A 27,654-nucleotide genomic window follows, 5' to 3' on the forward strand; every position below is an offset into this window, starting at 1 on the left:
ACTAGTCTAGTCCGCCCCTGCCATTTAAGAGTCAGGAAACACGAGGCCCGAGGGAGGGACACGGCCGAGGCCCCAGGGCTATGGAAGCCGTGGTCTCTGCGTACCTCGGTCTCCCGCAGCCTGGCCTCCAGGGCCGCCCGGGGCCCCTGGGTGTTGTCGTTGACCTGCAGCCGCTCCTGCACAGCCTTCATCCACTGCCGGGCTTCCTCCACGCTCCTGTCGAAGCCCTCCTGGGGCGGTTGAGTCATGGCACCTGCAGAGGCTGAAGGCAGGAACACGTGAGATCAGGCCAGCAGACGAGAAAGCAGGGTGACGCCGGATGGGGGTGGGGGGCAGCCAACGCTGGGGACAGGCCCACACAGCACCAGGGCCCCTCCCGGCAGGCACGTCCGCCTGGCCCCACAGCTGGGGGCGACTGTGGTCGTCAAAGGGCCAAAGGACCCGGGAGGAAGGACAGGTCTCTCCTGTGGGAGCAGGGACAGCAGGTGCCAGGCGCTGGGCTGGCCTCTCAGCTCCCCTGCTGGAGACTCAGGGGCAATTCTCCTCTGTCTCCGTGGGTTGAAGCCCCTCCGCAAGGTGATCCCAAAACACATATACGGTCTGAGATGGGCACTACGGATAGCGAATCTTGAGCTGCATGGATCAAGAAGCCTCAACCGGGGGCGCCTGGGTGGATCAGTCGGTTAAGCGTCTGACTTCGGCTCAGGTCCGTGAGTTCGAGCCCCGCGTCGGGCTCTGTGCTGACCGCTCAGAGCCTGGAGCCTGTTTCAGATTCTGTGTCTCCCTCTCTCTCTGACCCTCCCCCGTTCACGCTCTGTCTCTCTCTGTCTCAAAAATAAATAAACGTTAAAAAAAAAAAAAAAAAAAGAGCTTCAACTGAAGAAACACAGTTTTGGGCCAGGCTGATGCCAGCCCCGAAACCACGCCTGAATATCACGATCTCAGGGCTGGGGGTGCCCATGACAGACAGGTGCCCGCTCGCTACTTCGCCACCAACTTGGGTCCACGGCAGACGTCACTGACGATCCACTGCCTTTGCATGTGAGACGATCCCCAGCCGCTTTGCCCCCTTAAGCGACGCCTGCCTGCTGGCCTGGATCCTGCAGCCGAACCAGCCCTTGGCTACGCTGCCCACAGCTCCCTTCTCCTGACCTCGTAGCTACGGACGCGGAGGCTCAGATTTTCGCGGGTAACTTTCTTAGAATCCCGTGCAGCCCAGGCAAGACTTTTCCTACATTCCGGTTCCAGTTGTCTGCTTATGGCAACTATCACCTACTTTGGATTAAAGTTATTTATATCTGCATCTTACGGGAAGGGATTGTACGTGGCTTATCTTCCAGCTCCCGCAATGCCTCGCACCATGGTGAAATGGCCCAGCATCGGTATAAAGTTCAATGCTGATGAACACAGCATTAGTTAAAAATGGCAAACAGGGGGCGCCTGGGTGGCTCAGTCGGTTGAGCGTCCGACTTCAGCTCAGGTCACGATCTCGCGGTCCGTGAGTTCGAGCCCCGCGTCGGGCTCTGGGCTGATGGCTCAGAGCCTGGAGCCTGCTTCCGATTCTGTGTCTCCCTCTCTCTCTGCCCCTCCCCTGTTCATGCTCTGTCTCTCTCTGTCTCAAAAATAAATAAAAAAAATTAAAAAAAAAATGGCAAACAGGACAAAGCTAGAAACAGGCCAAATGCCCAATAACGGGGGGTTGGTTAAGGAAAGCACGATGCGCGTTTCAGGATATCACGCAGCCGCTGAAAAGTATGCCTAAAATGAACTTAATAAGGGAGCATTCTTGCGATATAATGACACCCCCAAATTAGGCAAAATTGTATCTTTAGCAGACACGGCTCTCCACAACCAGTAAAAGCAAACAAAACCACAAAAGACTACCCTCACAGGGAAAGGTTGGGCGGTCTTGCCACGATGTATCCACGTGACAAGGGGTGTGGGCTGCAGGGGCCCGAGTCACATCCCACGTGACCTCAGGCCTCTCTTTTCCGGGCACAGTGTTCTCGGAGGCCACCTGATTAGGGACGATTTGCGTGCGGATGGTGGGAACACGCAGTTGGGAGTTTTTGTGTCCTTATTTTTCCTTAGGCGTCTTGTGAACTTTCTAGAAAGAGCATCACTTTCAACTTACACAGTCTCTTGACCTCGGCTGAACTGCGTTGGCCCTCTCTTCTGGTTCGGCAGTCGGTGGTTCAACAAGCTCGGACAGAGGATTTGAACACCGCCCCCGGGTGGGCTTTGCCACCAGATTGCAGGGGACAGCTGTCACCGCCGGGGGACGCTGTCGGCGGCGAGGGAGACCTGGGCCTGCGGCTCAGAGCTCAGTCTCCCAGCCTGTTCTCCTTTCAGAGCTGTTTGGAGTTTTTCTAACCATTTAATATGTTCCCTGAAGCCACTCCCAGTCTTTGAATGCTTCGTTTGTAAAGCACAGGAGACTGTGCGGGCGTTTAAATTGGTTCATTGTGACTTTAATCACTTGTCTAGTGTGGGACTTGATTGGCTTCCAAGAGCTCGGCTTTTACGTAACTTGACCGAGCGAGGAACGGGAGGGGCAGGGACGAGTCTCCCAGAGTCTCACATGGCACAACGGTGGCGGGGAAACGCTGCCCTAATCACCGAAAGGCATGGAGAGCCCTTCTCCGCTCAGGTCAGGATCTCAGGGTTGGTGAGTTCGAGCCTCCAGTCGGGCTTTGCACTGACAGCGTGAAGCCTGTTTGGGATTCTCTCTCCCCGCCCTCGCTCTCTGCCCCTCCCCCACTCGTGCTCCCTCTCTCTCTCCCTCTCTCTCTCTAACACAAATAAAACGTTTACAGTTTTTTTTTTCAAACAGACTGAACTGAGTCAATGAAGTACACACACGTGCACGCACAGGCACAGGCTTCTTTATTAACACATTAAATCACCAGCACTAACGCTGGGTCTAAAAACTACCAGAATTTCGAAGTAGCGACGAGCAGACATGACATCTCAAGATACGTACAACCTCACTGCAGCGTGAAAATAGGTGTGACGGGGTTACCAGCACCGCTAAGGCGAGACAGGGCTTCGCTTCGGCTTTGCCTCGTACCTAATGGAGGGAACCGCCGTCAGGTAGAGGGTGCGAGGCGATGAGACTACGGTTTCCCATCCGAGTTCTGGGCCCCTAAATGGCCTCTCAGACCCGGACCTTGGGGAGGAAGCCTGCTCTATGCCTTCTCACGTAGGAAGGGGAGCCTGTTTTGTTACACGAGGTTGAGTTTCAAGAATCAAATGGGCAGCTCAAGAAAAGCCCACCCACAACTGATGTAAGGACCAGGAGGGCATCCCTCACTGAAAGCTTCCTGGGAATCTGTCTTGTGGAAGCCAGGGGCAGAGGTGTGGCTCTGGGGGGGGGGGGGGTGCGGGGGGGAACGGGGACAGACCCACGTGAGCTTTGAGAGACGCCGACCACAGGGCCACAAAAGAGGGCTTGTCACCCGGCCTGGAGCCAGCAGGGCCGAGTGGAGGTGTTTGTTGCTGCGGGCTGTGGGAGGCTCCTGGGGGATGGTGAGGCTGGAACGTGGGAACTGGGAGGAGGTGACTGGAGGAGGCTGGTGGGGGCGGGGCGGTGTGCAAGGGCCAGATCACAGCCTTTGGAGCCAGGTCCAGGGCCCTGGGGACAACAGGGAGCCAGCAAATGTTCAGGTGGTGGTGACACAACTATTCTAGGCTTCAGACAGGTGACCCTGGCCAGGGAGGGTAGGGAGGGGAAATACAGTGGGGGGGCAGGGGTGGAGGCTGGGGGTCAGTGCAGGCAGGGACAGCTGCGGGAGGCCAAGGACCATGAGGGAAGGACGAGGGAGGGAGCACGCAGGCATGCCTCTCCGGAGGAGAGTTCTCAGCCTTGGCAGGTTTGTTTGTCTGTCCTTGGACGGGTTGAACGGACATAGTATTAAAAAATGGGACTACCCAGGGGTGCCTGGGTGGCTCCGTCAGTTATGTGTCTGGCTCTTGATCTCGGCTCAGGTCATGGTCTCACAGTTTGTGAGTTCGAGCCCTGTGTCAGGCTCTGTGCTGACAGTGTGGAGCCTGCTTGGGATTTTCTCTCCCCATCTCTTTCTGCCTCTCTCCTGCTCTCTTTCTCTTGAAAAAATAAATAAACTTAAACATTAAAAAAAATGGGACTATGTATTTTCCAAACATTTTGGAGAAAGAAAGAGAGAGAGGAAGGAAGGAAAGAAGGAAGGAAGGAAGGAAGGAAAGAAAGAGAGAGAGGAAGGAGGGAAAGAAGGAAGGAAGGAAGAAAAGAAAGGGAAAGAGAGAGGAAGGAAGGAAGGAAGGAAGGAAGGAAGGAAGGAAAGAGAAAAAGGGAGAAGAAGGAAGAAAGGAAGGAAAGAAAGAAAAAGGGAAAGAAGGAAGGAAGAAAAGAAGAGACAAAGGGAAAGGAAGGAAGGAAGGAAGGAAAGAAAGAGAGAGGTAAGGAAGGAAGAAAAGAAAGAGAAAGAGAGAGGAAGGAAGGAAGGAAGGAAGGAAGAAAAGAGAAAAAGGGAGAAGAAGGAAGAAAGGAAGGAAAGAAAGAAAAAGGGAAAGAAGGAAAGAAGGAAGGAAGAAAAGAAGAGACAAAGGGAGAGGAAGGAAGGAAGGAAGGAAGGAAGGAAGTAAGGAAATAAAGAGAAAAAGGGAGAGGAAAGAAGGAAGGAAGAAAGAAAGAAAGAAAGAAAGAAAAAGAGACAAAGGAAGGAAGGAAAGAAAGAGAGAGAAGAAGGAGGGAAAGAAGGAAGGAAGGAAGAAAAGAAAGAGAAAGAGAGAGGAAGGAAGGAAAGAAGGAAGGAAGAAAAGAGAAAAAGGGAGAAGAAGGAAGAAAGGAAGGAAAGAAAGAAAAAGGGAAAGAAGGAAGGAAGAAAAGAAGAGACAAAGGGAAAGGAAGGAAGGAAGGAAGGAAAGAAAGAGAGAGGTAAGGAAGGAAGAAAAGAAAGAGAAAGAGAGAGGAAGGAAGGAAAGAAGGAATGAAGAAAAGAGAAAAGGGAGAAGAAGGAAAAAAGGAAGGAAAGAAAGAAAAAGGGAAAGAAGGAAAGAAGGAAGGAAGAAAAGAAGAGACAAAGGGAGAAGAAGGAAGGAAGGAAGGAAGGAAGGAAGGAAGGAAGGAAATAAAGAGAAAAAGGGAGAGGAAGGAAGAAAGAAAGAAAAAAAGAAAGAAAGAAAGAAAGAAAAGAGAAAAAGAGACAAAGGAAGGAAGGAAGGAGGGAAAGATGGAAGGAAGGGAGAAGGAAGGGAGGGAGAGAGGAGGGAGGGAGGGAGAAGGAAAGGAAGAAAATGTGCTCAGGGTTAAAAAAAAAAAAATGCTGTTCCCATTTCCAAGTCCAAGAAGCAGCCCTGTGGTGTGGCTACAGGTGGCAAGAGACTGAGCCTCCCCGTGTGTCTCTGGGCTGTCCCTAAGGAATCAGCGAGAGAGCCAGGCAAAAGGACTTAGCCCTTTGCGGTTCGGGCTGGTGCTGGTCTGCCGGCAGAGAGAGAGAGATAGAGATAGAGAGAGAGAGAGAGAGAGAGAGAGTAAATAAACTGCCTTGGTTTCCAGCATCCTGTGTGGTTATCACAAATGACAGCCGGAAGAGAGGTGACATTTTTGCCTTGACAACAGACAAGCGGGGCCAGGGCAGAGGAAGAGCCTCGATCAAGACAGATCAGGTGCTGAGAGGGAGCTGGGTCCACAGCCACAGGTCGGTGAGAAGAACACGGTGACAGGAGCCCGGCAAGATTCGCAGGCTTGACCAAGATCAAAAGCGGAGAGCTTAACCGGAGCCTCAGCGGGAGGCTGAGGACAAAGGGAGGGGGCGGAAAAGTCCTCAATCAGGGCAGAGCGAGGGGCGGTGGGTGGCTCAGCCGGCTAAGCCTCCGACTTTAGCTCAAGTCATGATGTTAGGGTTTGTGGGATCGAGCCCCACGTCGGGCTTTGTGCTGACAGCCTGCTTGGGATTCCCTCTCCCTCTCGCGCGCTCTCTCTCTCTCTGACCCTCCCCCACTCGCTCTCTCTCTCAAAATAAATAAACTCAAAAAAAAAGTTTAAAGGGGCACCTGGGTGGCTCAGTGGGTTAAGCGTCTGACTTCGGCTCAGGTCATGATCTCGCCGTTCGTGGGTTCAAGCCCCGCGTCAGGCTCTGTGCTGACAGCTCAGGGCCTTGAACGTGCTTTCGATTCTGTGTCTCCCTCTCTCTCTCTGTCCGTCCCCTGCTCACTCTCTGTCTGTCTCTCAAAAATGAATAAACGTTCAAAACAAAAGTTAAAAAGAAATAAACGTGCAGTGGGCAAAGGGTGCTGGAGATGTGATATAGCCTTAAAAAAAAAAAAAAAAGACCATCCAGGAAAGGCAAGGGCACTAACCCGGCTGCCATGATAAATGGCCCACTCCGTGCTGGGCACTTGGGCTCCCGTCCCCGTGGCACCTGGACCTGAGGGGTAGGTAACGCGGAAGACAGCAGATAGAGCCGTGCACTGCGGCTGATTGGGGGTGGGGGGAGGGGCCAAGAAGCTCCCAGGAGACAGAAGGGAAGCCAGAGGCCGGCCACCCCCACCACTCAACTGGAAGGACGAAGGTGACGTCATCAGACCCGGGCTGGGAGCCCCGAGCAGCAGGTGCTGAGTCCTGGCAGTGACAAAATTGCCTGCCAGTGACTGCCTACTGGGGCTCCAAGCCCCATCTCCTGAAGGGGGTCCGTCGGCACAGACCCCACTCCCCCCTTCCCTTCCCTTCCTTTCCCTGGGACCTACAAAGCTGAGGCTGCACGGTGGAGACCCCTATTTGGCTTTGCGGTGCCCCCGGTAAGGGGCAGACACCGTAAGGACCAGGCTGGGACAGTCCCCTGCCTCGGTCCCTCCGACACAGTCTCTGGGAATGTGCAAACACAATAATCCAGCTTGCCATGTGGTGATGCGGACCCTGTAAGAATCCTGCTTAGGACCCGACCACATCCCATTAGGGAACACCCCAGAACGTGACACTGGCCCCCTCCCGAGCAGAGAGGGGGCAAAGTCAGGTTCACAGAGCAGCTGTCATGTGGCTAGTATCAGTTTACAAAGGTGGAAACGGGGCGCCTGGGTGGCTCAGCTGGTTAAGCATCTGACTCTTGGTTTCGGCTCAGGTCACGATCTCCTGGTTTGTGAGTTCGAGCCCCGCCGTCAGACTCTGCGCTGATAGCCTGGAGCCTGCTTGGGATTCTCTCTCTCCCTCTCTCTCTCTCTGTCCCTTCCCTGCACGTGTGCACGCTCTTGCTCTCTCCCTCTCTCTCTCTCTCTCTCAAAATAAATAAATAAGCTTAAAAAAAAAAAGACGGAAATAGATTCAGAAAGGAAAACAGCCTGCCAAAAGTGGCTGGTGCAGGATTAACAATAATAATCGTAACAGCCAGCATATATTTGGCATCGTGTGTGTACCGACTCTAGGATAAAGGGCTTATAGCTGTTAACTCATTTCTTCTCCAAAGACCCACCCAGAGACTTGTTATTGCCCCTACATTATTGCGGAGAAAACTGCCAATCAATGATACTAAGAACACAGCCCAAAGTCAGAGGGATTCTAAGTAGCAGGGGCAGGACTCGAACTCAGGATGGCCCAAGTCCAAAGTCTGTGCTCTTTGTTTTTTGTTTTTTTTTTAACGTTCATTTAGTTATTTTGCAAAGAGAGTGAGAGGGAGAGACAGAGCCTCCCGAGCATAATCCATGCTCAGCACAGAGCCCGACGCAGGGCTCGATCTCACGACCGCGAGGTCACGACCTGAGCCGATAGCAAGAGTGGGATGCTTAACCAACTGAGCCGCTCAGGTGCCTTTGCTCTTAAACACCACAGCCCTACCCGGCTTCCACACCCCTGCCCGTGCGCCCCCAAACCTCACTGGGAGCGGCCCGTGCCGTGCGGGGAGCCTGAGGCAGCCTGCCCTCTTTGGATCATCTTTGAGGAACATCCAGGTTCCAGGAAGGCCACTGCAGGGGTAGATCTGGGCCTCTGCTCAGGAATCTGGAGTCAGAGACAATAACCTGAGGCCCCCCCACAGCCTCAGTCATACAGTGCCTGGCCACCGACATTTGTTCCGGAACCCAGAGGCTTCAGGACGCGGACCCGGGTAAACTCCCGCCCCCCTGGCAGGCTCTATACGCAGGGACAGCCCGGTGCACCTGCTCCGCCAGCCTGGCCAGGGGCCCCCACCACACGCTGACCCAGCACCCAGGGAACGGGGCGCGTTCCCCTCCGGTGACTCCCTCAGCTTCCCCGTGACTCATTCCTGCCCTGCCGCCCTTTCCACCCTCGCTCTTCCCACTGCTCTCACACACGCAGATGGAATTTCAGGAACCAGCGGGCAGCTGGTTTTAATCCCAAAGCTTATTCCCAGTGGATTCTGGGAACACGCTCTTTTGTTGACGTACAGCAGGCAACGATGTGGCCAGGCCATCGTTCACAGCGTCGCCCGGCGCGGCCCGAGGCTCCTGGGGGATTCTGTCCTGCGTGGCGTTTGCAGAAGATGATGCTGACAGCAACGTGCAAAGAGCAGGGAAAGAACCCTCACGCCACCTTGGCTGATCTTTTAACGACCCTCGAAGGTGGCTGAGTCCAGAGGTGGGATCGATCACTGGGCTTTATCCGGTCACAGAGGTAAGCACAGGCTCAGAGAGGCTAAGGGACCGCACCAAAGCCACACAGCCGGCAGGGCGCCCCAGCCCACCCTCTGCCCACTGCCTCGTAAACGCTTACACAGGAAACCCCGCGTAGTAACGGGGCCGCAGGGGCCGCTTCACAGTTCCAGCCACCAAGGGGACGGGCCAGCCCTGGCTTCACAACAAGGGCTGGGAGAGGGATTTTCAAACAGCTCTCTCTCCATCACGGATAAATGGTATCTGGCAGGGAAAACCAGCTGATCTCTGGCCCTGCTCCTGCCCCAGACACTCTGACTGTAAAACGGCATTTCCAATCACTCTAAATTGACCGAAGCCAAGCTCTCCTTCAAAAAGGCACGGCGTGGAGAACGCCAGGATTTCTACCCAGGGAACGCTCATCTTGGCAAGCGGGGTCAAAGGTCAAATATAAATATCCACGAGGGGAGAGAATGCGCAGGGCACCTAAGAGAACGGGGGAGGGGTTGCGGGCAGAAGGCATCCCTGGGGCAGGGCAGGTGGCTTCGAGGTGTGGGGACATAGTTCCAAGGGCACAGGTGTGCTTGGCGGTGTGGGCAGGGTGGCCAGAGGTCAGGGAGGCAGGGACTGGCCGTCAGATGCAGGTCAGAGAGCGCTGGGGGCAGGGCGGCAGCACTGGTCGAAACTGGCTGGGACACAGGACCTCAGACCACAGGCCTAAGGGTGTGCAGGCCAGTCAACTCAGTCCTACTGGTCTCTGATTCAAAAGAGGGCCTTAGGTCGGTGTTGGTTTTTCACACTGCGGGTCGTGACTCAACCTCATTGCCCGGGCAATAAAAGCACCACCCACACTCCCACGTGTCTCGTAGATGACATTCCCAAGGCCCTGGCCAGGAGGACAGCGCTCCATCTGGCCCCGGACAAGGCCAGCCCCAGGTGCCGCCCCAGCCCCCACCGCGCCTCCCTGAGACAATGACCCAATGGGGTGGAAGCCAGGATGGGATGTCAGCCCTCTGTCCCTGCACCTGCCCAGACCGCCCTTCCCAAGCGATCCACGGCAGCATCCGCGACAGCACGGACAGCAGCGACGGGCGTCCCTCCCCCTCCAGGCCTCTCACCGGCCCTGCGAAGCAGAGCCTCATGCCAGGCCCCCAGCAGCTCACATTTTCTCTGGGGCAAGAATCATCCCCAGAGAGGGGTGACTCCCAAGTCCCTCCTGAACTCACCAGACCGGCCTGGCCTTCTGGCCCCACCTTCCTCACCTCCCACGGAACCAGGGCGCCCTCCCTGGACTTTCCGGTCCATCGACACCCCAGCCCACGGGAGCAGGTTGGGTCACAGTGACCCTAATGGAACACGGCCCTAATGGAATACGCGTGAGCAAACGTCTTTAAAGAAAACCACGGCTGCACCGGAACGTACTCTCAGAACCCACCCTTAGCAACGCTGACTTTAGAAATGAGAGCTTTCCACTTAGATGAAAATGTCTTTCAATTCGAAAGCATCGCACCAACATAGGCAGGTTTTTGTTTCTTTTTTTAACTTTGCCTTTGGTTTTATTAGACAAAAATTGTAGAACGTCTCAGAGAGCTTGCGGTCTCTGATGAGGGAGCATAAGGCAAGGTCACCCCCAACCCCCCCGCGCGCAAACAACCCCCCCACCCCGGGTGGGTCATGTGTGATATTCCTCGGGGACTCCCAGCCGCCCAAGAACAAAGGAAAGGATGGAAAACAACTGGTTAAATTGATCAGAGTCTCCGTCAGTGCACAAATATCTCATCAATAGCCTAATCTCTGGGAACCCCCTACTGTCTTAATGATAACGCTTGGCTAGAGGGAAAAACAACCTTAGCTTGACATTAGCTAGGCCTCCAGTAATCCGTAAATCTTCTTTAGTGTGTGGAAATCCCTTTAAGAAACTTTCTCTTGGAGCGCCTGGGTGGCTCAGTCCTGTTGAGCGACCGACTTCGGCTCAGGTCATGATCTCACGGTTCATGAGTTCGAGCCCCGCATCCAAGCCCCGAGTCGGGCTCTGTACTGATAGCTCAGAGCCTGGAACCTGCTTCTGCTTCTGTGTCTCCCTCTCTCTCTGCCCCTCTATCTCTGTCTCTCTCAAAAATAAATTAAAAAAAAATTTTTAAAAAAAAAGAAAGAAACTTTCTCTTGACTTCATCGGTCCCAACTCCACAGCATATAACCAGTTACCCGGCACAACCCCAGGGCCGTTCTCTCTGCCCACGGGTCCTGCCCCCCTTGCTTTCCTAAAATCACCTTTTTGCACAAAAGACATCTTCAAGAATTCTTTCCTGGCTGTTGACTCTGAACCCCCCACCAACACCCCCAAACCTCATCATTCTCCAGAAAGATCTTCCTCAGACCCCAATTTGAGAAACCCCGTGACTGGCGGATGAAGCCAGTGCTCCTTGGGCCCCTCAAGGATGAAGCTCCCACCTAACCCCAGTCTTATCTTACAGCACAGATGTTTCCAGAAGCTTAGAGTCGGGATGCTGCCCCACCCCCAGCGTAGCTCTGCCTGGTTAAGTCCTTCCCTACCCCACCCCTCCATACCTTCCTCCCTCAGACTCTTTCCTCTTCCCCTTTCCAAGATCCACTCACAGCCACTGAGAGGTGGAGACCTTCCCAGCTTCCTCTTTCTCCACACAAGGACGCTCCCTTCTTGGGTGCCCACGGGACGTGTGCACGCTGCGATTCACTGCGTGTTTACTAAGCACTTTGTGTGGATCTCCCCATGTTCTCCTCCCGACCTTGGAGGTCATTGCAATTATCGGTTCCATTGCACAGAAAGAAAATGGGGGCTTTGGAAGGCATGGCGTGGTTAGTGAGCCACGGACTCAGGATGGGACCCCGCAGCTCGGCAGTGCTGTTCGTATTTTATTGTTCATATTTGTTGGCACAGACAGGAGTTCTCTGAAGGAGGGCAGGGTCAGGTTCATCTTACTGATGAATCAACTGGAAGATGGGGTCGCCTTTATCGTTAACAGCTTGACTAGGAGTATGATTGATTAATAAACACGTGGTTAAACTGTACAATTTGTAGGTTTTGCCATATACACCCATGAAACCATCACCCTGGTCAAGATAAAGAACGTATCCATCACCCCCTGAAGTTTCCTGATCCCATTTCTGATCCCTCCCTTCTGCCCACACCCCATCCCCGGCAACCGCTGATGTGCACACCGTCCCTGGAGACTGCTTTTCATTTTCTGGAGGATTTCACATAAATGCATGACACCCTAAATTCTTTCTTTCTTCATTTCTGGCCTGGCTTCTTTCACTGGGCGCAACATTTTTTTTTTTTTTTTTTCCGGTACAACTACTCTGAGATGCATCCATGCTGTGGCCCATATGGATGGCTCGTCCCTTTCTGTGCTGAGTAATATCCCACGGTCTGTGCGGACCACAGGTGGTTCCCTCGGTCCACCCACTGATGGGGTGTTCGACGATTATGAATAATGCTGCTCTGAACACTTTGTGTGCAGACCTCGGCTTTCATGTCTCTTGCAGAGATACCTATGAGCAGAGTGGCTTGCTCAGATGGCAGGTGTGCGTTGACTTTTCAGAAACCACCAGACTGTTGTGCAAAGCGGCCGCACCTTTGTCCATTCCCACCGGCAATGTGTGAGGGTGTTTCTGGCTCCCACACACCCTCCCACGGCCAGTTTTCCAAACTTAACTCTTCTTTTAGGCAGGCCGTGATAGCTCATAGTGGTTGTAATCTGCAGTCCCCAAAGGCCAACCACCTGATTGACTTTCATCTGTACTTAGAACTCCCGTCCGAAGCTCCCAGGCTCCGAGGAGCACTTCCCAAGCCCCTCCTCCTTTAAGGCTGTGGGTGGCTCAGCTCCCAGGCTGTGGGCTGACGGCCAGAAGAGTGAGGAGCTGAGTGACAGGGGGACACGCAGCCAAGAGGAACCCAATCCAATTCCAAGGGCCCTGCCATCCGACTCCTTGAACAGAAGGTTCCCTGAGGACAAAAGCCAGCACCTCTAACCAACAGTCAGAAGCACGCACTGTGCGAAGGGCTCTCTGAGCTCTGAAACGGGGGTTCCCTGGGGTCCGTATGCCGTGCTCCTGCAGCTCCCAGACAGGCTGGGTTCAGAAGGGACCTGGATGCCTGCACAACTCAACGACCTCAGGCTGCAGGGCTGGGCTCACAGGATGATGGGATGCCCCAAGGAGCCAATGAAAGATTCTGCAGAGACCTCCCTGAGTCTCAGCACGTAATAATCAGACCACTTCTTAGGAATCTTATCTAGCTGTGGCATGTTATAGATGGGGAGACTGAGGCTTAGAGAAAGAAAGAGACCCACCCAAGATCTTGCTCAGTGGCAGAGCCATGGCCAGGATTTATCTTGGTATAAATACATCCGAGGTAATGCGCATGTCTTCAAATTGACCCACAGATAAAGAAACAATTAGCGACCATATTTACAGACAGTTAATTTTCAACAAGGGTGCCAAGGCAATTCAATGAGAAGTCTTTTCAACAAATGGTGTTGGGACAACTTGATAGCCACAGGCAAAAGATAGAACTTGGACCCCTACCTCACACCATATACACAAAGTAACTCAAAATAGATCAAAGACCAAAGTGTAAAAGCCAGACTATAAAAATCTTTTTTTTTTATTTTTTAAAAGTTTATTGATTTTATTATTTCTGAGAGAGAGAGAGAGCACACCCAAGCAGGGGAGAGGCAGAGAAAGAGGGGAAGACACAGAATCCAAAGCAGCTCCAGGCTCTGAGCTGTCAGCACAGAGCCCTACACGGGGCTCGAATTCACAAACCACGAGATCATGACCTGAGCTGAAGTCAGACGCTCAACCGACCGAGCCACCCAGGCGCCCCTGGACCATAACACTCTTAGAGGAAAGCATAAGCATAAATCATAAATCTTCCCGGCCTTGGATGAGGCACTGACTTCTTAGATGTGACAACAAAAGCACAAACAACAAAGGAAAATTAGATAAACTGGACTTTATCAAAATGATAAACTTTTGTGTTTTGAAGGACGCCATCAAGACAGCGAAGAGAAAACCCACAGGATGAAAGAAAAATCTGCAAATGATTTATCTGACAAGGGACTTCTATCTAGAAAGACAAAAGCCCAATCATAAAAGGGGCAAAGGAACTGAATGACATTTCTTCAAAGAAGATGTACGTACAGATAGCCAAAAAGCACATCAAGAGACACACAACATCATTAGCCACCAGGGAAATGCAAGTTAAAGCCACAAGATTATCACCACACACTCATTAGGATGCTTAGAATCAAAAAGACAGACAATAACAAAGTATGGAAAAAGACGCGTAAAACGTGGAAACAACATGTCCATCAACCTATGAGTGGATAAATAAAATGTGTTATATCCATACCATGGAATATTCTGCAGCAAGAAAAAGGGACGGAGCCCTGATGATCCTATAACACAAATGACCCCCAAAACATGATGCTAAATGAAAAAAGCCAATCACAAAGGACCACATATGGCATGATTCCATGTACTTAAAATGTGCAGAACAGGCAACACTATAGACACGGAAGCAGACTGGTGTTGCCGAGGGCTGGGGCCGGGGGAGGACGAGGGCTGGGCAGGGTTTCTTCTTGGGGTAATAAAAATGTTCTAAAAATGATCACGGTAATGTCTGCACAATGCTGTGAATGTACTAAAAGGGATCAAATTGTATACTTTAAATTTTTAAAAATTTTTTTAAGTTTATTTTTGAGAGAGGGAGACAGAGACAGAGCACAAGCCGGGGAGGGGCAGAGAGAGAGGGAGACACAGAATCCGAACCCGGCTCCAGGCTGAGCTGTCAAGCACAGAGCTCGACACGGGGCTCAGGCTCGTGAACTGCGAGATCATGACCTGGGCCGAAGTCAGAGGCTCAACCAACTGAGCCACCGAGGCGCCCCAAATTGTATACTTGAAATGGGTGAACTGTATGTGGTGAATTATATCTCAACAGAGCTGTTTTTTGTTTTTTAAGAAACAGTAAGAATCCGAAAACTAAGAGGGTTGTTCAAAAAGACCTAGCTTGAGCATCCATCTTTGCCCGAATTTCCTTAAAAATATACCCATCCAGGGGCGCCTGGGTGGCTCAGTCGGTTCAGCGTCCGACTTCGGCTCAGGTCATGATCTCACAGTCCGTGAGTTCGAGCCCCACGTCGGGCTCTGTGCTGACAGCTCAGAGCCTGGAGCCTGTTTCAGATTCTGTATCTCCCTCTCTCTCTGTCCCTCCCCCGTTCATGCTCTGTCTCTCTCTGTCTCAAAAATAAATAAATATTTAAAAAAAATATATACCCATCCAAAGGCCTCCAAGACTCTTGTATACCGCTGGTGATGGGTGGCTCACTACCTATTCCAGGTAACCTATCCTGGGGCTACAAAGCTGAGCAATCTCAGAGGAAACTAAGAGAAGTGAGGCCCTCGGAAGCATCCCGACAGGGTCTGCAAGTCAAGGACACGCCATCTGGTATCGGGCATTCCCGAGAGGGACAAACCCTCCCTGTGAGAAGCTACTCGATTCGACGGCTTCTGCTGAGTTAACCATAAAAATATTTTTTACACTTAAGAGTCGGTCTCAATCTTCAGCTCCATCTTCTAGATCAGGACACCGAGATGGAGAAGCCACGTGGCCTGCCCAGGGTCCCAGAGCTAACAGCTGGGAGACAAGGGGTCAAATCTAAGACCCTATGACATGCACGGAGCCCCACATACCCTGCAGGTTATTAAGTTCACGGTCTGCATGACCATGAACTCTAAATGAGGCTGTTATGGGTGCCCAGGTGGAGAGGCACCCCAGAAGCTCGTGGAGCCTAGAGAACGGAGCAATGACGTCGATCAGGAGATCCAGGAAGGGGTTCACAGAGAAGGGGACACCCTGGCTGAGATGTGGAGGATAAGCAGGGTCTGGATAAGACACAAAGTGGCAGAGAGCATGACAAATAGATGCGCCCGGTGCCGGGAGGTGGGGAAGTGCAAGACCAAGTTCAGGCTGCAGCGCGGGCTTGGGAACTGTAAGAGAGAGGCAGAAAGATGCAGCTGTCAGAGAGCAGGCTGCACGGGGCCCAAACGGCACGGGATTCAAAGGGGTGCACTGACTTTCGTCTGCAGGCAAAAGGGAGCCAGCGAGGGTCAGCGAGCGAGGGAGTGGCATCCTCTGGTCAGGGACGGACCCACAAGCAGCCAGACAGCATCTGACCGACCACCTGAAAACAATGTTGGACTGAGCGGGCTCCTTGCCACCCGGCACGTCAATCCACATGCGGGAAGCGCCTCGTAAAGTGTCACTTAACCCAAGGCATCGTTCTCCTCCGAAGCCTGCTCTTCAAACACAAGGGCGAGAGTTCAAGTCGAAAGATCTTTCCTCGACAACCGGTTGAACGTGCAGACATCTGATGAGCTGCGGAGAACAGCCTCCCGCCTCCCAGTGTTTGTGCTTGAAGCCTGCCCTCGTGGCCCCTCGGCCAGCAAAGCACGCAGCCACGCGCCGTGGTGGGTAACAGGTGTCCTGCCTGCTCTACCCTGTCCCCACCCCAAGCTCAGCTGTGACCTACAGTGGCCCTGGGAGCGGGGTGGGGGGCACGGGTGTCAGGTTCACCACGGATCTTGACCTTTCGGTGCCACAGGAGGTTGCTCTGGGTTGGGGCACATGTCAGCGAAAGTGCCCGCGTGGGAGGCCACCTGTTGTCTGCCAGGCACTGGCCAGATGCTCTCCATCCATCACCCACCAACACCAAGGCAGGGGTGACTGCGCCCCTTTACAGATGGGGAAACTGAGGCCCAGAGGGGCCACCTGTGCCGCCCAGGTCGGACAGCTGCTGAGGCACAGAGCTGGGAACAAGCCCGGGCCTGTCTGGCTCCATCACCCATGCCATGGTACAAAATGGTCTGCAAAATGAGGAAGTGAGTCAGGTAGGCAAAAGAAGGGAGGGGGCGGGTTCCTCTCTGAGTCAGAACAGGATTTCCCATCACACACCCGACCGGCCGCAGAGGCAGACAAGCTCGGGGGTGAACCCCAGAGGCTCAGGCTGACAAGGCCCCCAGGCGGGGCCAGCCCTCCACGGTGAGCGCGGCTGGGACGGGGGGCAAGCCCGAGAGGCACGCGTGGCTTGAAGTTGGCACTGATGGGCCTGGTGACGCCTCCCCAGCGGGTCTCTTGGGTGTCTGGCTCAGGGCACGCCCTCCAAGGACCCCGAGTGAGCAGGCAGAGACTCGGGTCGGGCTCATCTGTCTCCTAATCGAGAACCACAGCAGGCCTGACTTCCTCCGCCCCGCAGCCCGGGAGAGGCTCGGTGCCTTTACTGGCAAAGCTCGTCTCAACGCCTGCTCTGTGCCAGACGCTGCGGTCGTCGGTCGGCGTGAAGATCAGAGAGGAAGAGAACCACCAGGCCCTGCACCTTTGGGTGGCCTGGCAGCTCAGCGTCCCTTTACTCTTCTGGGAGATGGGCACGGTGTCCAGTTTTCTCCCACCCGGATCTCTAGGTCAAGGCGTTTCTCTACCTGAGCCCTTCTGCCACCCACCAGCTCATGTGTCCTACGGGAAGCACCTTTTCAGCATGTCTCTGTGAACCAAGGATTTTAATCCGCCCCCCGGGACAATGTTCGAGGAGCTCTGGAGGGGCCACAAGGGCCCCACGGACCCGGAACCTTAGGTCTCGTCTGGGGCCCGCTTGCTGTCCCGACGAGGTCCGCGGATCTCTCGGGACCCCCCCTGGCTCGGGGAAGGCTAAGGCCAAGCCCTCCCTACGCCACTCATGGTGTTAACCATGAACATTTCTCATTGTAAGCGACCCAGAATATTCCACGGGGTGGATGTCACAAACCATCCTGAACCGTTGCCATTTTGCTGGACCGAAACGTTGCATTTTTGTTGTTGTTCTCCGCAGTTTGATTAGAGAATTTGCACATTTCTCGCTTATTTAACAATTGAGCAAGACCCTGGATCCCTGTGGCGACAAAGCAGAGCCCTTGATCTGTTACACCCACGCGGTATTTTTCTGACCAGGAGACATCATTTTCTTGGCCCCTCACTGCATCTTCAGCATCGGCGGCCAGCCCTCTTTTCTGAGCCATTTTCCACAAAGAAACGGAATTTGCGCTCACGTGGCCCTGGTTGCCGGGCTTGTGACAAGGATGATCAGAGAATAGTCAAAGCTGGGTGAGGTGGGGCGGCTGGGCTGGGCAAGGCAGGGTTCATCCTGGTGAGTCACTGGACCCCCTCCTCCCCCCCCTCCCCCGCCGCCGCACCTCATCACAGTCACAAAGGCCTGCTTCTTCTGGAAGCTTCCTAACAGCTGGTAAGCCTCCGGAGCTAGCCTCCTTAGCAGATTCAGATCTAAGCCAAGTGCATTTCACTCCCCTGCCTTCACTTTCTCATCTGTAAAATGGGGGTAAGAAGAAGACCTCCTATCGCCGATCTGAGAATAAAGTGAGTTGTACTGGTAAAGAGCTCAGAACGGTACCGGTAAGCAGTGGGTGTTCTATCCATGTTTCAAAGAAATGATAAATTAGCAAATGCGGACACGAGGGAAAACAAGACGAAATGAAACAAAAGATGTGACATATAACAGGCCGGCAAAAAGGAAAGGATCGGGAAAATTCTGTGATACCCATCTCACGGACTCTGGGCCATTTACAAGGAAAACCGGGACAGGTCACACCGTGGCATAATGCTGCAGCTGACAAGAAGAAAGAGCATGCCGTGACACCCCGTGCATTCTGGACCAGGAGCCGGCAACGTTTCTCTGGAAAGGATCGGGGAGGATTTCGGGTTTCACAAGCCATGTGGTCTCTGTCGCTGCCACTCAGATCCACGGCTGTGGTGTGCAAACAGTCGTGGGTAATAGTAAGTGAGCCATGAGCGTGGCTGTATTCCAACAGCTTTGTTTATAAAAACAAGTGGCATGTGGCCAGTAGGCTGCAGTGTGCCAAGCCCTGCTGGCAACGTCAGCAAAAGCTGTGTCAAAAACAAAGATTGAAAGGAATATGGAAAAAGACAAGGAGCTCTCTTAGAGCGGTGGGATCAGAGGGACTCTTAAAACTGCGATTTCCTTAAGGGGATAGTTACAATTTTTTTTCATTTATTTTTTTAACATTTATTCACTTTTGAGAGAGAGAGACAGAACGTGAGCGGGGAAGGGGCAGAGAGAGGGAGACACAGACTCCGAAGCAGGCTCCAGGCTCCGAGCTGTCAGCACAGAGCCCGACGCGGGGCTCGAACTCATGAACCTCGAGATCACGACCTGAGCCGAAGTCGGACGCTCAACCGACTGAGCCACCCAGGCGCCGCTCCAAAAGCCATATTTTAATAAAGATTCCCTGAATGAATATATGTATCCTTTGTTTTTCTTTTTTTTTTTTAATTTTTTTTCTTTAACGTTGATTCATTTTTGAGAGACAGAGTGCAATCGGGGGAGGGGCAGAGAGAGAGGGAGACACAGAGTCCAAAGCAGGCTCCGAGCTGTCAGCACAGAGCCCGACGCGGGGCTCGAACTCACGACCTGCAAGATCATGACCTGAGCTGAAGTCGGACGCTCAACCGACTGAGCCACTCAGGTGCCCCACAAACTGCTTTTTTAATTAAAGGGCTTTAAAGTGACATACAGTCTAACAACAAATTAAGAGGTTTCTCTGTCCTGTTCGACTTTCAAAATAAGTTCAAATAAGTATTAAGCCCAGCAGTCACATTATGCCGCACAGAAAAGGTAGAGACTTTGAAGTACGGTCAGTCTGGGACTGAATCTGGCTGCTCCATGTACTAGCTATGTGACCCTGGGCAAGTTTGTTACCCTCTCTGTTCCTAGCTTTCCTTGTCTGTAAAGCCAGACTAACAATGGCACCGAGGGGCATACACAGGCTTGGCACTGAGCCTGGGGCCCAGTAGGGCTCGCCTCTCAGACCCACAGGGACCCACAGGGGCCCCGGTCGTCACCAAGAACAAGGCAGCCTAGGAAGCCCAGCACGCTTTACTTTCCGGGAAGAAAAACGCCCTCCCATGGTTTTCAGGTTTGGCTTAGAAAACGACACAGAACAACTTGAACATCGCTTTTCAATTAAGAAAAGGCACTCCAGCTGTGGGACGAACAGCCCAAGGAAAACAGGGTTCGTTCCAGATTGGGGGGGGGGGGGGGCGGTTCTTGGAGGCGGCACGCCCTGGGGGTTGTGCTCACTGCACCCTGGCGAGAGCCATGGCCCCTCGGAGCCAAATCCCTGCCCGAGCCTCAGGCATCAGGGTACTTCGTCCCTTTCCCCAGAAGCCTGCAGGAGGCAGAGGGACCAGAGTCCTCTCTTCCTGACAGAAAAGGGTATTTAAGGGCTCAGGGTCAAGGCCTTTCTGACTTAAACCGTCCAGTGCTCCACGGCCCCCAACCGAGAAAATCCGAGATGCTTAACAGGACAGCTGGAGTCCCTTTCTGTTCATCTCCGCAGCCTCGTCTCCTACCCTTCCCACCTCCTCTCCCTGCAGCTGGAGCCTCTCCTTCTCCTGGGCCTTCTCCCCTTCATGCTCTTCTTTCCCTGGCTACATTGACCCATCACTGCCTCCAGGAGGCACTCCGGGATTTCTCAGCGAGCAGAGGTCTGGGAACTCACATGGCTAAATACCTACCAGGTGCCAGGCACCGTTAGGTGTTTATACACATCAGCTCATTGGGGTCTCCCACCCACTGTTAAGTAGGAGTGCTTGCCTTTTTCTAAAGAAATCGAGTCAGAGCGGCTATATAACCTGCCCAAGGTCGCACAGCAAGTAATCCTGCTGCCTTCTCCTCTCCTCTTAGCAGAGCCCAAGACGCTTAAAACTGTCCCCACTCCTCTGGAGCTGCAAGGTGATATCCACTGGGCCATCCAGAAGACTCCACGCCCTGGATTGCCAACCCCTGCCTTGTATCTGTGAGCCTCGGAGCACCCTGGGGACATTCCCCCCAGGAACCTTCACCTCCCCGGTGCCCAAGGTCGAGTGTTAACAGTCCACGCAGATTATAATTAGCACATGCCTGTTCCTGCCAGGGCTTCAAGACGCCAGGTTTAGGACGGGTCTGTGGGAAGCCAAGGGCACCTGGCTTGTAGACTGACTTCCGTTGCTCTGTCCTCCAGGGTCTCAGCATGAGGATGTTACCAACACGCGTGACATCCTTGTAGACTCAGGGGCCACCTGAACTTCCCAGACCTTGGCACTAGGGGCTGCAGACAAAAGCCATCCCCTGGGGCCCTGGGGAGCAGCGTGTTCCCCAACCTCGGGGTGCTTTGGCCTTGCAGAGGAGGCGGCTTCCTCCCTCCTGGAAGGGCCAGTGTCTGGGGTTGAGCTCCCCATCAGTCCCAGGGGATAGTACGCCATTGTCAAGTGCAATTCATGGAAAGGGATCAAGCTTAACCCCCTTGACCCGCTCCCTGCTTTGGGCTGGAGCGAGTTTGATCCCCTTCCCGCTGGAAAAGCCTGGGCTCCCGGGTTCTCGCCACCGGTCCCTTGGCAGAGCTCATGTCCCCTCTTGTTGCTGTCCCGGCAAGGTCACCACCCAGCACGTGAGCCTGGAACTTTGCACTCCCACGCTGAGGAGAGGGGCAGACGCACACTCAGCCCCCACACCAGGCACAAAACATCATCTGACTTTCCAACATGTGTTTTCTCCCTCACTCACACAATGCTGGCTTTGACAGATTTTCTTGAAGGGACCGATGGCCCACACGCCACCAACCCTGAGTTGACCACAGTGATCAGTAAGGCTGCGACCACCCAGGAGAAGGTACGTTCTTTCTGCCTCCATAGGAAGGTGCCACGATGCGCTAGGTCGGAACCATCCCCCACCTCCCCCCACCCCCGCCACCAAGCTGCAGCCTCACCCCCCGCCTGTTGACAGTTGGCGGGGGCTCAGAGACTTGCCTCGTTCTTTTCCTTTTCTTCAGAGCATAGGCAACCTTCTGATACGGGCTGCGTAGTTACTGCTTGCTTGTTGAATCTGGATGATTCCAGATTCTTCTAGAATGTAAGTCCCATCAGAGCAAAGACTCCGCCAGTCGTGTCCACGGCTCCCATCCCACTTCCTGGGACAGTGCCCGGTTCACGGTAGGCCCTCAGCAAGGCACGAATGACGCTCTCTGCTCCATGGGTTCAGTGCCAGTCGTTCCTTCAAGAAACCTCCAGGCCCCAAAGGCGACAGAGGAAATCCTACACTAGGGACCTTCCCTAAGGAGCCACAGTGTATGGATGAAAGATGCATAAACAAAGACGCCCAGTTAGGGAGTTGAGAAAGGTGCAGCTCAGGGAGACACAGAGGAGGTGGGAGACACTGTTTATGGTGAAGGATCAAGGGATGGGGCACAGAGGAGGTGGACAAGGGACAGGGAACAGCATGTGCAAAGTGGCAAAGCATGAATTAGCATCTGAGTCCTTTGCCCCAGCATGATGGAGACCTTCAGCCCCCATCCATTCACCCTACAGCATTTACTAAGTGCTCTGTGCTCTGGGACCCGCAGGGGTAGGTCCCCTCGGGGGTGGGCCGGTCCCCTCGGGGGTGGGTTGGTTTCTACCATCATGCGCCCACAGACCTGACGGACAGCAGTCAGTGTGGTTCTTCACGCACAGGGGCTCTGAGCAGACACTGAGGCTCGGGGGAGAGCGGACCCCTCTTAAACTGCCCAGCCATGACCCAGACTGCCCAATGCCACAGTCAAGGTGCCATGACTCGCTGACCAAGGGTGACCGATTGTCCTGGTTTGCCCAGGACTTTCCCCGTCTTCGCCCTGAAAGTCCTGTGTCCCAGGAAACCCCTCAATCCAGGGCAAACCGGGGACAGCTGGTCACACCTGCCCCCATCTTCCTTTCTCGCCCAAGACCCCTCCCCCCAACTCCTGACACCCCTGTCCCCACCCCCACCTCTCAGCCGCTCATAGGTGGGGGCTGCACTGAGGCAGCCTGTCCTCAGGTAACTGAGAGGGACAGGAAGGTGCTCTAGGTTACAGATGGGGCAGCCGGCCGGCTAGTTTCCAACATCCATGTGTCCTCCCTTCTCTGATTGAGTCTTCAGACAAGTGCCAGGGGCGCAGAAAACCCTGGCTCAGCACACCTTCCCCAGCTCGGAGCCTGGCCGCAGCTCTGCCAGAAACACGGAATCACCGATCCCTTCACTGTTCCCCTTGTCTGAGCTTTATCTCCAGAGGCCTCCGGGATCCAAGGTCAGGCTTCCCCCCACCCCCAGGCGTCCTTTGTGCATTCAGAGCAAGGCCCGTGGCGGGCGTCCAACAAGCACGTGCTCAAGCAACAGGCAACTAATTATGACATTTCCACCTCCATTTTACAGAAGTGAAAACCAAGGCATAACACTTTTTAGGAACTCACAGCCAGTAGTTATTTCCTAAGACCCTGATGATTCCTTTCTTCAAATGCGGCTACCCTGAATCCAGTCTTCTAGAACTTTCTAGAGCCTTCCCCACTAGCCCTGCAGAGACTCAGACCCCACAGACGAGCGCTCTCACCCAAGGGGAGTCAGAAAAACTTAAAGACTTCCCCAGATGCCCGTTTCCAGGCTGGGATTTCTAAACCAGAGCTCCCTGCAGAGCAACAAAGTTCCCCCTAGGATACTGACAGAAAACCCTCAGCCTGGAATCCCCCACGGGCTGCTGGAAGTCTGTGGGGTCCCTCAAATGATGCTCATCCCCCAGAGAATTTGAGGCACAGCACAGAGGAGCTTTAAGAGCCTGGCTGTAAAGGGAAAGATGCTGATTGCATTAACCCTTCCACAAGTATGGAGCTGAATTAGATTCAATGCCTCCTCTGGTCCCCTGAAAGGGCATTGCATAGAAAGAGCTAGGTCCTACGAGTTACACAGTCTTCTAGCTCTGCTATTTATTGCCAGCCGTGACCTTGGACAAGCTCCGTAAGGTCTCCGGGCCTCCTTCTCCATAAAGCGCTAAGTAAGGTCTACTGTGCGGGGTCTGCTGGCTGAAGGGAAAAGCACTCGCATCCGCCTGTACCCCGGAACCCTCGCGGAGGTGAGAGAATATAGCTGAGCTCCGTGGAGAGGGTGCTATGCGCTAGGTATGCCTTAACCCTCGCATTGATCGCTTCACTGATGTGGTAGGTCCCACTATTACTGCCTCCCCAGATGGAAGAAGTGAGGCTCGGAGAGGGTCAGCCACCAGCCCAGGGCTCCACAGCCAGCACGGGACAAATTTCCTCCCTCCGGTTCCTCCCCTCTTTGCCACTAGACTTGAGGTTTGCTGAACGCAGGTCGTAAGTAATGAACCATTTTAGTTTAAGCAGCAGGTGTAAAAGATCAGGACCTGTTTCAGAACTAGAGCTTTCAGAACTGAAATGGTTAGAGAGACTTCCTCAAATCTGCAAGCCCCCCCCCCCCCGGCTTCTAGAGGCTTCTAAAGGCTTCTAGAACAGGGCCCTGTAAACTATGACCTGTTTCAGCACCTGCTCTCCAGCTAAGAAGGATGTTTACATTTTCAAGTGGGTTGAAAAACAAATTGAGAGAGTAATATTCTGTGATAGGTAAAAGTGACACGAAATTCAAATTCCAGTGTCCCGTATGCAGTTTTATTGGGGCACAGCCACGCCCACTCGTTACGGGAGTCCGTGGCTGCTTCAGATACAACAGAAGAACTGAGGAATTATGAGAGCCTGTGCGGCCCTTGAGACAAAGATATTTACTATCTGTCCCTTTACAGAAAAGGTTTGCCACTTCCATTTATCAGCTCAAGACAAATATCTCACCCCGCCCCCCCTCCCCCCCAGCCTATCAGCACAGCATTCCTGAGAGGTCTGGAAATCTAGAAGATTCCATTCTATTCCTTTCAGCTACAAGTCTGCAATCCCCGATATCCAGAATGGGCCGACCATCTGCGCATCACATCCGTGATTCTGGGCGCATCTAGGGATGCCTGGCTTGCTTACTTTTCCTCCTTAGTTTGTTTTTGTTTTTTTTTTAATTCCACCCATTTAAACTTAAATTTCTTTCAGAAGGAGAATTTTTTTATCTTTACTTCAAATAGACCACCAGGATGAGAATCGACTGCCGTGTATAGAACAACATAAGGGATCAATACGGTGCTTCTATCATCTGAGGCCGATGCTAGCTTGTGCCTGAGGCCCGCTTCCGGTTAGGGATGTGCAAGCATTACAGCCAGACCGGCCCCACACGGAGACGTTCTCCTGACAAAATCCAGTGGTTCCCAAAGAGCCCCGTGCAGCAGGATCACCCGGGGAGCTTTTAAGAAGCTCAGATCAGCAGCCCTTGGTCCAGAAACTCCGACATTGGCGTAAAGTAGAGCCCCGATGATTACGAAAATGTTGCATAGTCAGAAGGATAGAAGGAAAAAGTCAAAGGGACGACGGCACGGAGGATGGAGTAGGGAATCACTGGCATTCCGTGCTCCAAGCACATGCCAACACATTTATCCTGTCCATGATGACAGGTGACCAGCAGCCCCCAGTCCAAACTCAGACCTCGTCTGCACCCCTGCACTGTATTGAAGACCCCGAGGCTCAGGGCTGGGATAAGACAGGAGAGCCTAGTGGGGTGACACTGACTTCTTCCCATAGTCAATTCTATAAAAGCAAAAGGTCCCACTGGCCATTAGGGGTGGCCGGGAGGAAAGGGGTGATCAAGGCATTTGGTCTGCACGCTGTCCACCTCAATAAGGGTCTTCCAAAGTGGGACGGGCTTGGCTGAGTTGACTTCAGCCCATCACACCCCGGGCCCGGCCAGAGCACAGCCTCAGCCAAGAACACCTGTGCCAGGGGGCTGACTCACCAGCGGCTGTGCGGATCCAACTACTGTGTGGGCCGGGGCAGAGGCAGGCGGAAGTGCCCCCGCTCCCTTCGATGTGACCCGCACTGCCACCAAAGTCACCTCCGCAGCCAGGGAGCACCTCGGGGAAATAGGGAGTGCTCAGAGAAGCTGGAAATAGAAAAGCCGGAGATGCTGGGACCCAGCACCCACTCGGAGCTAAGAATTCCTCGTCCGCCTGTGATCGTATCGGTCCCTCGCGGCAACTCGGCGGGGAAGGTGTGACCAGCCCCACCGGACAGGTGAGCTGGCCATGCAGGTGATGTGATTTGCCGAGATTACACTGCAGGTGGCAGAACCCGGGTCCCAGCCCAGGTCTGTCTGATTCCACCAGTCAAGGCTGCCAGCCCCACCCCTCAGGCCCGGGAGCGGGGAGGAACTCTGCCAAAGCTCTGTCTTCTGCACAGGAAGACAGTGACGCCTTGGTCCGTGGGCTAAACTGGCCATGTTAATGGCCTCTTAGCTCCAGGTGGGGGTTTTCGGTTTGCAACACATGCTCAGACACAGCCAGCACGGTCAAGAGCATAACACATGTTTCCCAACCTCACAGAGAAGGGAGTTGAGGTCCCCAAAGACCGTGCCCTCCAACAAAATAAAAGGGTCCTTCCTGGTGCCCCTGGGCTCCCCTCTCTCTGAGCCATTGCCCCCCCCCCCCAGGATGGGACATCCTGTTTCAAGCACCCACCTCACCCACCACACTCCTCCTATCCACAGGGCACGGACGTGGCCCTGGAGCCCTCCTCCCCTGTCCAGCTCGGTCAATGTCAGCATGTTAAAGGAATGTGGTTGCCCAAGCCAGGCGGCTTCCAGAGCGGAAGGGCTACCTCCCAGCCACAAACGCGTGCCTCTCTGGCTCCCAAACTAAAGTGGCTCCAGCTAGGAGCTGTGTGACAAACCCCCGCTGCTACCTACAGGGGACAAGGGCAGGGACTTATGGGGCCACCACCCCCCTCCCCAAAGGAGCATATCCATAAGTAAAGACTGCTGGGAGCATATGCCCCCACCCCCAGGCATCTAGGTGCTTCTACCCAGAAGGAAGTGGGGACAAGACAACCCCACAAGATGGAATTTTTGTAAAAACTCATGTTCTAAGATTATCCCTGAGCGAAGTTGAATTTGAAATCAGCAAACAGATAAACAGGCAAATTACATAAGCCAGACTCCACTGCTGCCCAGTCCTGAGTGAAGGAATTTAACCTGGCCGCCCCGACTGGCTCTCATCCAGCCTACAACCGCGGCTTGTGGTCACCACGCTCTCCGCAGCGAGTGACAGAGCCCGCAGACTTCCCTGGAACCACTCGAGAAAAGGGTGTGGTCAGGGCGGTGAGGGTAGGGCGCTCCAGGGTGGGCCCCCGCTCTGGGAAAGCTGTGCCCCGTGTGATATTGGCCACACAGAAAGGATTTCCTGTGAGGAACGGCCTGTCCGTGCGAGAGCCACTGGGGGTTGCGGAGAAAGAACTAGATGCTGGGGGAGGAGACCCGAGGTCTGGGTCTGACTCACCACGTCCTGCCCAGTGCGCTCCTAGCACAGAACATGGAGAGGCCAGGGGACACTGGTGGTTTCCCTGCATGAGCTGTGGGATCAGATCATCGGAGCTAAATTCCAATCCCCTGCTGAGGGCAGGTTGTGGAACCTTTCTGTAAAATGGGACTAGCAGAGCCTGCCTCCTGAGCTGTGTTGAGGATTGAGGGGGAAAATGCAGAGGGCATTCAAGCAACACTAGCGTTCCCTACCGAGTACCGAGTACCGAGTACCAAGTACCGAGTACCGAGTACCGAGGGGCGCCAGCCATCAGGCTAAAGCACGCGAGGCGCCCCAGGTGGCAGCCAGTCCTCCTCATCAGTTTACACTTTCATTCATCCCTTCTTTCATTCCATAGATATGGACTCGGCAGCTACTACGGCCAGGCTCTGGGGACGGAAAAAATCCCCGCGCTCAGGGAGTGTCCGTGCTAGCGGAGGGGACGGATGATAAACCCAAGAGCAGACGGCAGACACGTAAGATCATTTCAGTTGGTGGCAAGTGTCAGACAGACAGTGAAACAGGGCGATAGGGCAGGGCGCGAGGACAGGTGCTCCAGTGGCCTGTGACGGGGACTCGGGATCTCAGTGATGAGCATTTGCAGCGTCAGAAAGCCCTGAGGGGGGCGGGGGTGCAGTCTGTAGGCAGAGGAAGGGCAAGAAGGCAGGCCTGAGGGGGGAGGCGCCCAGCGTCCTCGGAGAAGAAATGGACGTGAGACCTGAGTCCCAGACAGGCGAAGGG

At 53.9% G+C, this 27,654-nt stretch overlaps 1 protein-coding gene across 4 annotated transcripts in view; it reads right to left on the minus strand.

The window, feature by feature from the left end:
• Positions 1-27,654, minus strand: part of SYNE3 (spectrin repeat containing nuclear envelope family member 3) — a 90,114-nt gene that overhangs the window by 55,449 nt on the left and 7,011 nt on the right. For 3 of the 4 annotated variants that reach the window (XM_042944215.1, XM_042944213.1, XM_042944216.1), the window contains exon 2: positions 105-262. In XM_042944215.1, the coding sequence (XP_042800149.1) occupies positions 105-248 (144 nt within the window). In that variant the 5' untranslated portion in view covers positions 249-262. Of the gene's footprint in view, positions 1-104; positions 263-8,283; positions 8,573-27,654 lie in introns of those variants that run through there. The other variant, XM_042944214.1, reaches the window with a different exon arrangement.

This window comes from Panthera leo, chromosome B3, assembly GCF_018350215.1.
Source record: "Panthera leo isolate Ple1 chromosome B3, P.leo_Ple1_pat1.1, whole genome shotgun sequence".
NCBI lineage: Eukaryota > Metazoa > Chordata > Mammalia > Carnivora > Felidae > Panthera > Panthera leo.